Here is a 13,594-nt window from a genome sequence, read left to right on the forward strand (position 1 = left end):
CGACCGTCTCCTCTAAATGTCCATGTGGATCAAAACTATTCCTCCAAGCAAAAGATGAAAAAGGATACAAGGCTAACTCCTTCTCTGCGTCATCCATGGCTAAGACATTAGGACATACCTCAACTGAATTACCCAAAATAATAGGTACCTGAACTCCATTCTGATGTCTGTGTCTGAATGCCTTCACATATGCTGCCAACTGCCTTGTTACTTCAAGTAACACAATTCTGTCTGTCGGGTACCTCGGCAACATGTATGGAGGTAAAGGACATCCATGCACTCTAATGTAAGTGAACTTGGGGAACTGAATGAACCAAGCATCGTACCTCTTGATGAACTCCTGGGCATCCTGAGATAATCTGTTGTGAATCCCTCCTTGCAACGTCCTTGTGATGTTCATCGTGAAAGTATCATTGACTAACTTGTAGTTCTTCCCTGGTGGATGATGCAAGTAGGTATAGGATTCACAAGCTCTGACCTCGCCGGGTCCTCTTCCAATCACTCCTCTGTGAGGTAGTCCTGCGTACTCAACGCTCCTGATTAAGGCATAGATGACGTATGAACTCATGTGGAAGGACTTAGTAGCCCTGAGTCTTCTCAACTGTACGTCCAAGCAATGGCTAATTATCCTAGCCCAATGTATTGTACCCTTTCCTTGAACAATCACCTGGATGAAGTAAAACATCCATTTCTCAAAATAGAAGGCATGAGGTGCTCCTGTAACTCTGTTGAGCATGGTAATCAAATCTCTGTACTCCTCTTGGAAATCAATCCTGTGTGGTGTGTTCGGTACCTTGCTCAGACGGGGACGACTCTTGAGTAGCCAGTTCTTGTTGATTATGCTTAGGCAAGCATCTGGATCATCATCGTACACTGATCTGGCTCCTTCAATACTCTTGTATATCATGTCCCTATGCTCTGGAAGATGGAAGGCTTCACTTATGGCTTCCTCTGAAAGGTACGCCAAAGTGTTTCCCTCATTGGACACAATTGTCCTGGACTGTGGATTGTAGTGACGGGCACACTCGATCATCAACTCGTGGCACTGAATAGCTGGAGGAAAACCGGCCGCCTTGATGATGCCACTCTCTATTATTCTCCGGGCGACAGGTGATGGCTTGCCGATGTAAGGGACCTCCCGGAACTTCTTCGTGCTAAAGTTCCCCAAGTTTGTATCTCCAATGTTGCTCCATTTAGACACGATCTTGGTCTCTACTTCTTCGGTCTTCTGATCTTCTTTCATGAGAGCCGAGCGACTGGTGGATGCTCCCGCCTTTGGGGTCGCCATACCTACACAACATTTCATTATAAGAAATAGATTTTGCAATAAATAACGTAAATAAGAGAGATAAATTTTAGGAAACCTCATGATAAGTCTCTAGAGTTATCATTTCCTAAAATACAACGATTGAGCCAAGAGATTCAAAATTCAAAATTGCAAAATTTGGAATATGACGATGAATGAATAAAGCAATAATAATAAATCGCCATACCTCGATAGAGAGCTAACTCTAGAATGCAAAAACAAAATTCGCCTAGGCAAAAATTGAGGTATAAGATAATCTTCAATATGATCTCCTCAAAATTGACTTCGCCACCTCTGGAGAGAACGTGATCTTCAAGTATTGCCTTAGACGTGGTCTTAAATGATCTTCAAATTCGCCTTTGGCGTGGTCTTAGATGGATCTCCAAGTTCGCCCTTGGTGTGGTCTTCAAATTCGCACCACCTTTTGATAACTAAGCGCCACCCTTGGATGAATGAAATTCGCACCACCTTTGGTCTTCAACGCAATTCGCACTCCACACTTAATGATATACTTCGCATCACCTTCGCTTCTTCCTCAAGATCGCATGTGAAGGATAAAAATAATGATGTGAAAATGAACATTTCACTCCCCTTATAAATAGCGCGTTCATCCTTTCACCCCTTAGGCCGACTTGACAAATAAAACCATTTTTTAAATGATTTGCAATAAAATAACAAGGCCGACTTGCTTAATTGGGCGTTTCAAATTGATTTTATATTAATTAAATAATTAATTATTAATGCCTTGCGTTTTTTAAATGAGAATTTCGATTTTTAATAAAGGCAAAAAATAATTAATAAAAGATAACGCCATATTAAATGCTAAATAAAAATGGATTTTCAATTTTTTAAATCGATTTAGCATTTAAGGAAAATTTGAATTGTTTAATTTGGCGCCAAAACTAGAAAACAAAGGGACGTACCTCATCGCTCTGGTCCCTTGGAGAGGGACAGGAGCGATTTACCATTTTTGTCTTGACTTTTGCATTTCTTATGTCCAACTCCTTTATCTCCACGTTGAAAATCAATCATCTTGATGGTCCTTCGAATTTGATCGCCTTGTGTGCGCATATGGGTGTCCTTTAAGTGCATATCGCCCTGGTCCTTGTCCAAAGGACAGGAGCGATCTTCTAATTTCCACGTTCAATATGCATCTTTGTTCCTCGATCTTTCATTATTGGCGAATAACACCTATGCTTGTTCCTTTTGCGTTTGCTCTATCTTTCTTCATTATGTGTTTGGACGCATTAAAGGGATCATCGCCCTGGTCCCTTAGAGAGGGACAGGAGCGATCCACGTTTTCTCCTTAACCTTGGCAATTTTAAACTTCAATCTTCTTTGCAATGTCTTCCAAACGATGTCCCTTGCCTCGCTTATCCTCGCCTAACTTTGATCGTGAAGGAATATGCATGCTTTTGATGATATCGCCCTGGTCCTTATCCAAAGGACAGGAGCGATGTGAGGCTTTTACATTATTTGGCGATGTTTGGACGTTCAAAACCCTTGCGAATTATCTTCAAACGATGCCTTGGACCATATGCTATCTTATGACGTCTTGACTTAGCTTGAACTTGAAGCAAAACGAGGAATCCAAAGCAAATCGCCCTGGTCCCTTGGAGAGGGACAGGAGCGATCTAGTCTCCATGCTCAAAATGATGATCATTTCACGTTCAAAACTCTTGTTTATCATCTTTTTATCATACCATGGACCCTATAAAACATTGCAATGTCTTGTCCTTACGTAAATTTTGCATGAAATGGCCAATGCATCTAACATCGCCCTGGTCCCTTCCTGAGGGACAGGAGCGATCTATGTTATAGGGTGTCAATTTCTTCATTTTAACGTCCTTTGAGTGTTTGCGCATGATGAAGACGCCTTGAAATGTCCCTCGCCACCTTGTCTTGACTTGTGTCGACCTTGAACTTTGGAGGAACGACCTTGAACTTGCGTAGGGAGTATTATCATCAATGTATCACCCTGGTCCCTTGGAGAGGGACAGGAGCGATCCTTCCCTTGTGGCCACTACCTCACTTTGCCAGGTTCCAAGTTTATATTCAACGGATTCGTCCCTCTTCACTCCATTCGTCCATGCCTTGACATCATCTGTAACCTTGCAAGAAAAGCAATTATATCAAAAATCGCTCTGGTCCCTTCCTGAGGGACAGGAGCGAACTAGGCATTTAACACCTTTGTGGACGTCCCAAAAATCTTCAATTTGTATTCAATGCGTTCATCTCATGTTTTCCCTTGTTTTTGAACGTAAACTTGCCTTGACCTTTGTCTGGATTTTGCATAATGAAGGAAATCGCTCTGGTCCCTGGGAGAGGGACGAGAGCTACAAGGTACCTCGCCCTGGTTCCTTGGAGAGGGACAGGAGCGGTTTGGTCAATATAGGTCATTCTCCTTCGTTTTTTGCATATCAAATTATATTCATTTGGCAAAGCATCTTCCTTTGGACGTCCTCAAATTGTTAAGTTTTCGAAATCTTGCAAGGACAAGGCGAAATTTGAAAATGAGCTCCCGTCCTTCACTGAGGGACAGGAGCGATTTTCCTCCTGGAGGCATTTCTGTGCTCATGAAAATCTTCAATTTATATTCAATGGAAAGATCTCGTCGTTCTCCATCACTTCCAACTTGAAATTTGTCTGGACTCTACAGGGATGATGAAATATTTGAAAATGAGCTCCCGTCCTTCACTGAGGGACAGGAGCGATTTTGCTCCTACAGGCCAAAATAACATGATTTTTCACATTTTAACACTTCACGAGGCGAAAACAAATCAATTCCAATGCCCAGGATCAAAAATAAAAAAGGTCAAAATTTGATCAAAATATTCAATCGGACAAAAATTCACATTGACTGTCAACACTTAGACAAATTCAAGCTCTGCATTAACATTCCAATTGAAAATTAGACCATTTTGGCGAATTCATTGCATTCAAAATTTGCATTCTAGAAAAGGAAGCTCAAAAGCTCTCAAAAACGACTGGATTTTGGCTTAAAAAGACGGAATTTAAAACCCTAAGGCTTGGCCCTAAATCCAGACGACCAACTAACTAACAAAATCCTAAAAACGAAAGCAAACGCGAGCGAAAGACAAGCAAAAAGAGGGGGTCCCCATTTGCGATGGGGCGATGTGTGAAATGGTCACAACAAAACCCTAATTAGGGTTTGTTACAACAAACTTAATTTTGACCAATGAAATAATTGCATTATTTGGACACATGTCTTCTCTAGAATATTCGACCAATGGATAGCTGGGGTAGGTACATTGAAGTTAGTGCCATCTTTGATGAGTCAGGTACATTGAACCTGGACACACTGAGGTGGATCAACCCAACATAGGAGGAGTGATGACTGGGACGCCACCTTGCCTGACACTCAAAACTTCGCTGATGTTCAATTTGATGATGTTGCAAAGCTAGCTTTAATTAACTCTTCTGAAACTATTTGCTTCTTCAACGAACCCTTGCTTTATCTTCCTTTGTCTTTGATGTGCAGGATGGATGATGTACCTTCCCTTAAAATGCTAGGCTAGAAAAGGTTGTCCCTGTTGATGCTGGGTTGGAGGAGGTCGTCCTTGATGATGTCTGCTCTTCTTTCATCTGCAAAACAAATCAAGAGATGATTAAGGACACATAATAAATTCATTTCAACATAGCATTTCCTACTTTAAATCATCAACAAGAAGATATCAAAATGAAGTTTGCTTAAAATTCTTTCCAAGGACAGGCTCCATAAGAATTTCGCCCTGGACCCTTTGGAAGGGTCAGGAGCGAATTTTGCGTTCCTGGCTCAAATTCTTCTCACCTTGTGATCATACTTGCTTAGATACATGCCCAAGAACGTCCTCATTCTCAACCAACACCAAGCTTGATGTAAATTTGGGGCAAAAATGGAGGTTTTAAGAATTTCGCTCTGGACCCTTTGGAAGGGTTAGGAGCGAAATTCAAGCTTTAGGTCTTAATTCCTCATCTCCTTCACTTCAGTTCATCCTACAGGGCAAAGAAACATCATTTCAACCTCAACTACGCCTTAGGACTCAAAGTCTTGACTTGACACAAGGAGAAAATAGGGATTTTGATGAATATCGCTTTGGACCCTTTGGAAGGGTCAGGAGCGAAATTCCAATTTTAGCTCAAAATTCACATTTTTGAAGGTGAAACATCTTTCCAAGGCATTCTAAATAGCTTCTCTCACCCTAGTATAGGCCTGACTTAGCACAAAATTTGGAGAAAAGGATGGTTTAGTGTTTTTCGCTCTGGACCCTTTGGAAGGGTTAGGAGCGAATTTCTTGCTTGTAGTTCACTTCTTCATCATTTGAACTTCAATCCACCTCACAAGGCAAGGAAATACTTCTCTTCTTTCATCCAACCTAAGTTTAACTTGATTTTGCAAGGCAAAATAGGTGATTGAAGGATTTTCACCCTGGACCCTTTGGAAGGGTCAGGAGCGATTTTCCTCCTCTGGCCTAAAATCATCATTTTTGGAGACAACCATCAACTCAAGGGCAATCTCAAGGGCATCTTTTACCTTGGTCTAGGCATAGCTTAACATAAATTTGAAAGGAATAGGTAGATTTTAGGATTTTCGCTCTGGACCCTTTGGAAGGGTCAGGAGTGAAAATCTTGTTTTAGGGCTATTTCGCCATCCTTTCAACTTCAAATCACCTCCAAGACTTAGAAGACCTTGCCTCACTCCTCTCCAGGGTATAAAAACCAAAAACTTGACTTGATTTGCAAGGAAAAAAGGGTGATCCTAGGAATTTCGCTCTGGACCCTTTGAAAGGGTCAGGAGCGAAATTCTCATTTGGCTTCAAAATTTGTATTCTTGGCGACCAAAATCCACTCTAAGGCAATCCAAATGACTTCTCGCACCCTTGTCCAAGTTTAACTTTGCTCAAATTTTGGAAGAAAAGATGGTTTTTAGGATTTTCGCTTTGGACCCTTTGGAAGGGTCAGGAGCGAAAATCACTTTTAGGCTCAATTCCTTCATCTTTCATGGTTTCTAGCAACTTAAAGTCAATCTCAGGGGCAACTTCTCCTTGATTTTACCTTATCCCACACTTGATCTAGCAAAAAATTGATAGCAAAGAGAGGTTTTGAGAAAATTCGCTCTGGACCCTTTGGAAGGGTCAGAAGCGAAAATCTCATTCTTGACCAAAAATCATCATTCTTTCAACTTGAAACTTCTTTGCAAGGTAGAATTTCATCCTTCATCGCCCTAGGAACAAGATTTTAAGCCCAAGAAAGGTCAAAAGGTAGGCTTGTAAGGAATTTTGCTCTGGACCCTTTGGAAGGGTCAGGAGCGAAATTCTCTTTCCTGGCTAAAATCCTTCATTTTCATAGCTACCAAACACTCTCAAAGGCTAGATCATGTTCATTCTCCTTCTCATCATGCCTTGGACATCAAATTTTAGCCAAACAAGGAAAGAAATGCATCCTAGGAAGATTTTCGCTCTGGACCCTTTGGAAGGGTCAGAAGTGAAAATCTTGACTTGGGCTAGATTCTTCATTTCTCCCTTTCAAAACAACCCCAAGAGGCAAAGACAAGTTACTTCTCTTCCATCCACGTTATAACAAACCAAAAACTTGACCTTCTTTAATGCAAAAATAAGAGATTTTAGGTATTTCGCTTTGGACCCTTTGGAAGGGTCAGGAGCGAAATTTCCTTTTTGGTCCAAAATCCTTCATTTTTCAATGCTTTCAAACATTCCAAAGGCTACAAGATGTCCATCTTTCCTTTCAAGTTACCTTGCAAATCAAAATTTAGTCAAATTTAGGAGGAAATGAGCTTTAAGAAGATTTTCGCTCTAGACCCTTTGGAAGGGTCAGGAGCGAAAATCTCATTCTAGGCTAGATTGCTCACTTTTCAAACTTCAAACCACCTCAAGAGGCAAAATTGGATCATTTTCCACCTTAGGAACAAGGTTTCAAGTCCATTCAAGGCAACAAATAAGGTTTATGATGAATTTCGCTCTAGACCCTTTGGAAGGGTCAGGAGCGAAATTCTCCTTTAGGCCAAAATCTTGCTCTTCAAAAATCCACCAACTCCATCTCAAGGCAAGATCAAACCAATTCATCTTCAAACACGCCCTAGAAACCAACACTTAGCCAAAATTGGGAAGGAAATGTGGACTACAAAGATTTTTGCTCTAGACCCTTTGGAAGGTTTAGGAGCGAAAATCATGATTTGGGCTTGACTCTTGACCTTTTCAACTCCAATTCTCTTTGAGAGGCAAACATAGATCCTTCTTCACGCATCTCCCTCAAGATCCTGACTTTAGCCAAGGGAAAAATGAGAGTTCTCAAGAATTTCGCTCTAGACCCTTTGGAAGGGTCAGGAGCGAAATTCATCATCTTGACTAAAATCCTTCATCTTATCCATCATCAATCACTCCCTAGGGCTAGAACGTATCAAATTGCCCTTACTATGCCTAAGGAAACTATAATCCTGACCTCAACAAGTGAGAATTTGATGCTTAAGGAGATTTTCACCCTGGACCCTTTGGAAGGGTCAGGAGCGAAATTCCTATTCTTGGCTAGTTTCTCACCTTGGTTTGTCTCATTCTCCTCCAAATTAGATCAAATCAACTTCCTTGTTTCATTACCAAAATATTCCATCACCCAACTGGGTCTAGGCAAGGTCAAACTAGGTTTTAAGGTCAAAGGAAGGCAAAAGGGGAAGATTTCGCTCTGGACCCTTTGGAAGGGTCAGGAGTGAAATCCTCATTTTGAGCCAATTTTTCACATATTTTCTCCTCCTCACACCTTGGACAAACTTTATTAGGCCTCCTTTCCTCATGATCATGCAAATTTCTCCTTCAGGTTGACATATAGCTCCATTTTTTGTGGAAAATAGGGTTTTACATGAATTTCGCTCTGGACCCTTTGGAAGGGTCAAGAGCGAAATTCACCTTTCTAGGCTCAATTCACCTTCAAACTGGCTTGACTTTGTCCTAGGCTATATCTTTGATTTATTCCTTCCATTCCTTAGCCAAATTTGCTCAACCACTCACTGACTTCCTCGAACTCAAACGGGACACCACCAGCAAAACCAAGCCTAAGGAAGACCTTAAAAAACGCCCTTAACTTGGAGCATCAACTGACTCACCCTAGCTCAAGTAGAGCCTGCTATCTAGCGATCCTCCTGACAGCACTCACCATGCAAAAGCTAACAGACTAAACCCTAAAAGACCTAGAAAACAAACCCTAGAGAGCAAAAAGCAAGGGTCCCCATTTGCAATGGGGCGATGTGTGAATATGTCACAACAGAGCCCTTGCATTAAGAAAATTTAGTGAACGATTATTGCTTGAGGACAAGCAATTTTTGGAAGGGCGGACTTGTTGTGACCTAATCACACATCACCCCATTCCAAATGGGGACCTGCTACATTTTTGTCCACTTGGTCGTTTGGTTGTGGTCTTTTGGGTAGTCTGGCAGCAATTTTTTTCGTTCTTCTCAAGTTTGCAAGTGTTTGGTGAAATTTGGTTGTCTGGAACCATGTTTTGTCCATTTTAGGATTTTTACACTTCAGACTTAGAAATGAGGTTAGTAAACTAGGGCATAGTGAAATCTGAGCGAAGCATTGAAAAGAGAATCCTTCAAGGAAGCTACCAATGAAATTTGAGTGAATTCTGAGGACTTACTATTTTTAGTAAACGTTAATTATTTTGTCTTGTAGAAAGGTCTCACAAAATGTGAAGCAAATGTCAAAGGTCTCATAAAATGTAAAGAAAATATCAGAATGGATCATTATTGCATGGCCATAAATTTTTTAGATGAACTACATTTTTCTTTCCAAGTTTTTCATCAAGGCTTGGCAGTCAAATCACTCTTCTGTGAAGCTGGTAAATTGCATTTTGTAATTTTCTATGTGAGAAATAAATCAGTAGGCAACATCTTCTGGAGATGTATGTTTGCCAAGACTTTACAGGTGTGGTCAGTGATTGAATTCAACTATATTTTCATTGCTCCTCTCTAGTGATGTTCTCTTTTAGAGGCACTTGGTTGATATTGGGTACTTTCAAAACCTTATGGCATGCACGATGGTATGGGTACTTGTTTGATTGGAGATATCTTCAAAACAGGTAATGAGTGCAGAATCTTGTTTAGAGCGAAGACCGTTGAATGTCTACAATGAGCTTTGCCCTTGTTGGAAATAGGAGACTTTCCTACCAATCATGCTAGCAGCTGCTAACCTTTTCCTTTTGTTGTTTTGAAAACTAGACTCTGAATAAGGATACAGGTCTTATAAACTTGGCACACGAGAAAATATATAAATGCCAGAAAGGATTGTGTTTCCTCAAGTTGCCCCAATTGTATGAAGTTTTCTTGTTTTACTCTATCCTGTGTGGTGCTGGTTAGGTTTTGTCTAGATATAAATTTTAGGTATCAATAAATACTAGCATACCAATCTTTAGAGGAATAGAGGTAAAGTACGCCGAAAGATATCATATCTGTTCATTCTTCCACTTTAAAATGTATTTTATTATTATATTGTAATTAATATTAAATTATTATTATATTATGATTTTGTAATTAATATTAAATTATTATTAAGATATGATTATATTATTATGTTTAATATATATATATTTTTTATGTTACCAAATTATTATTATTATTATATTTTATATTTTATATTTCTTCTTATGTGGACTTTATGTAGGGACACTTCAATCCCCCATAATTAATAATGGAGATAGACAAATTGATTGATCAATTAAACTCAAAGTGATTGGTAGTTAAGAGGTGGAAGTGAAGATATGATTAGCATTGAATAATTAAAAAATAGTTAATTGAGTGCATGTGAGAGAAAATAAATAAAATGAAATTAAAAAACTAATGATAAAATGTTTTTTTTGGCTTTTCATGCATTTAAGTGTCACAAACATGTCAAATTAAATGCTTCTAGTAATTATAGATGTTGAATTAAAAATCTGATCAGTTCTAGATTTGGCAGACCAAGTAAATAGAAAAGAGAGTTCAGAGAGAATAGATAAGAGAAAGACATTATCTATAGTTCCAGTAAAGCTCTTACTATTATTTTAAGTTTATTATAACTGAGACAATGAGATTTTCATGGATAACACATTTCTTTTTTTGAATTTTTATGGTGATAGGAGGTACATTTCTGAGCACAAGCACAAATATTTTTCATGTAAAGACAGCAGGTGAACAGTCACTGCACCCACACTATGGATAGTATGTTGATAACAATAAAATTAAAGGACTGCAGAATATGTCCAATGACAAGTTTAGTATTCTGCACAAGTTTTGTTCAGTTGGAAAACATTTGTTGCTGGAATCATGATATAATGTTATGTTCTGACCAATGATTAACATATTATTTTACAATGTATTCTATTTTTTTGCTATTTTTCTTTAATATAAAAAGAAGAGAGAAAATGCATGCCAGGCAGTTCTAATGTTAGTTGGCTATCCTTGGAAGGACCAATTCGTCAAAATTCTGTAAGCGAAGCTGGTAAACATCAGAATTCATATATTTTTGCAATATATGCTATTATTTCTACACTTTTTCTTTCTTTAAGATAAAATTAAGAGAGGAAATGTATGTAGGGTGGTTCTGATGTTGGTTACTTGAGCTTGGAAAAGTTGAGCTGTCAAAATTCTTGCAAGAGAAGCTGGTGATCATCAGAATCTTAATTCATTCTTTCTTGGCGTTGTAGTTTTTTCAAAGCAGCATGCATTTTATCTTACATATGGCAAGTCAGCAAATCTTGCACTTTTAAATATATGCATATTTGTGCTTAGTGGTAGATCAGGCCTTTGGCTTGCCTCAAAATAACCCTCGCACGTTCAGTTTTTAATGTCTGTCTGTAGCCTGTTCGTCTTCTTTAGTTAATTAGTCATAATTACAGTGTTACAGTGGTTATCCAGTGGCTAGTTTGTATCTCATAGAATTGTGTTTTATCTAGGAAATTTTGTGATTTATTTATGTTTGTTCTTGCAGGTGTCCTGACAAAGATAATTGTGTTTACTACCTTAGAGGAGTGGTTGAACACATGGGCACTATGAGAAGTGGTCATTATGTTGCATATGTAAGATGTTGTGAAGATGAGAACTACCAAGATGCTGGAAGGGATGGCCAGCCTGAAAAGAGTCTCTGGTACTATGCCAGTGATTCTCATGTGAGAAGAATATCCTTTTCAGAAGTTCTCCAAAGTGAGGCCTACCTATTATTTTATGAGAAACATACACTCTGTTGAGCTTCAGAATAATAATTAAGCATTTTTCTATGCTTTTTGCCTTGCACAAATGGCATTGGTTTTGTTGTTTTCTATGAAGTTGTGGCAATTCAAGGGTGCAAACACCAATTAATTTTTAAATAACAAACACTTTTTTGGGGGGATTTAGAGGCAAAATTTTATTATTTTATAATGGGGGAGGGTGGGAGAGGGGTTCAGTGGGCAGGGAAAGGTTTATGTTATGAAGATTTGACTGTTTTATCTGGTGGAAGAGGATGTGTAGACAAAGAGCGTTCCCCACCTTGCGCGTGTCCTGGATCTTGCAACGAATACCTCCCCCTTGTAAGAACAAATATTAGCATTGAAGGAAAATGCTCATGTGTATATTACCAATTTACTATATATATTTAATTCCATGGTACTGCATGGAGTTTTGGAAAGTTTGTATTTGTAGAGACAAATCAACTGTAAAAGTTGACACCAATATATGTTACAAGACAAGCTGAAAATATATGATTAATAAAGCATATCCTGCACAAGGTTTGTCATGTGAGAGGCATTCATAAATTGTTGTAGTATCATTGCACATAGTTACTCTTTTCTCCAAGTCATGTAAACTTCTTGTGGTGGCATTCAAGTACTGGTAGGATGCCTTCCAGAGCCTTTGTTATGATACACATAGCTCATTTGGTAATTATAACACTTGCATATCAAAAAAGTGTGATAAAAGTGTTTGATGGAATTTTGTCATGCAATTTTTATTGTGCGTTTTTTGTAGTTGATGGCAAGGCATGATATTAAGCTATCTTTATTTTTGCTAGTAGAGGCTTGATATATGAACATTTACAATTATTTTTGGTAAACAAAGAAAATTTAAGCAGGCCATGGTCAAAGCCAATAAGATGCACATCGAGGACCAGATGCCATTACAGTGACCTGCATGTACAAAATAGCCTTCCAGACTATGTAATGAAAAAAACTTATGACAATGCACTGTTAATATGCTAGCTCAAATATATAGGACAACCAACAATTTGGCCTTGAACACTACATATAATAGACCAATAGAGTTACCGGGACTTATAAATGGAGAACTTAGCCCAAAATGTTGCTTTCTATTTTTTCCTTTTTGGATAAAGATGAATATTTTACTCTAGGAAAAAGGGGGGATGCCCTACAATTAGAACAAAAGTAGAAGACAGCATCCCAGAGAGTGTCAGAGTCAGAGTGAATGATCCCTATGCATGCATAGATCATGATATTATTCAACATTAGGAAGGTAGAATTAAACATGAAACCACTCAGTCAGTGAATAACCAGAGGCAATAAAACAACAGAGAGGACAATCGGAACTTTAGAGATTTTAAGAGTCCTTGCATTAGAGCAAGCAATTTCAACAAATTTTTGAATGAGGGAGTGATGAACACCTAACATTTGGAAAAGTGTCTAGCACAAAATTCTTGACAATCTGGTAGAATTTCTTATGCATGCTATCATATCATCCTTCTTACCACAAAGGGAATGATGGTATTCCATGATGCGAACAGTTTCACAGCTGATAAGCTTAACCTTACCTATGATCAAAATCATAGTGGCATTACATTCACTAGGTGTTGACATTACAAACTGAAAGTGTAAATGGAATTCAATTACATGGGTTTTTAAATGGGAAAAGAGTGGCAAATATAATCCTAAACCCTAACCCTAGAAACAACAGTGTTTTTGAGGAAAACTGAAAAATATGTGAAAAAACCTGGGTTTGACTGGATCAAAGCCATGTGCCATTCCTTTTTTTGCTTGCACGATGACAACAATTAGTGAAGATTGAACTATAATGAGCAAAATGAGCAGCAGTGTCATTCTCTGTAATGTCCCCAATTTTTAAAAGTGACAATTAATAAAATTAATTCTTATGAAGTTGTCCAAAATTAATATCATTTAAAAGGATGACTTATTAATTAATTTAATTATAAAAAAAGGGTAAAATAATATTATGAAATGTCACTTTAGCTATCTCCGCAGGTGAAGTTTGGAAGTTAGGAGATGCCGGAGGCCTCATAGTTGGTCAATTTTGCC

General features: G+C 38.5%; 1 protein-coding gene across 5 annotated transcripts in view; it reads left to right on the top strand.

The window, feature by feature from the left end:
• LOC131050925 (ubiquitin carboxyl-terminal hydrolase 2) overlaps positions 1–12,066 on the top strand; it is a 65,568-nt gene extending 53,502 nt beyond the window's left edge. For 2 of the 5 annotated variants that reach the window (XM_057985242.2, XM_057985241.2), the window contains one exon: positions 11,284–12,066. In XM_057985242.2, coding sequence (XP_057841225.2) covers positions 11,284–11,539 — 256 coding nt within the window. In that variant the 3' untranslated portion in view covers positions 11,540–12,066. Of the gene's footprint in view, positions 1–10,432; positions 10,795–10,889; positions 10,958–11,283 lie in introns of those variants that run through there. The other 3 variants (XR_009107057.2, XM_057985244.2, XM_057985243.2) reach the window with 3 other exon arrangements.
• Positions 12,067–13,594: the final 1,528 nt, after the last annotated feature.

Source organism: Cryptomeria japonica, chromosome 3 (assembly GCF_030272615.1).
Source record: "Cryptomeria japonica chromosome 3, Sugi_1.0, whole genome shotgun sequence".
NCBI classification, from domain to species: Eukaryota; Viridiplantae; Streptophyta; class Pinopsida; order Cupressales; family Cupressaceae; genus Cryptomeria; species Cryptomeria japonica.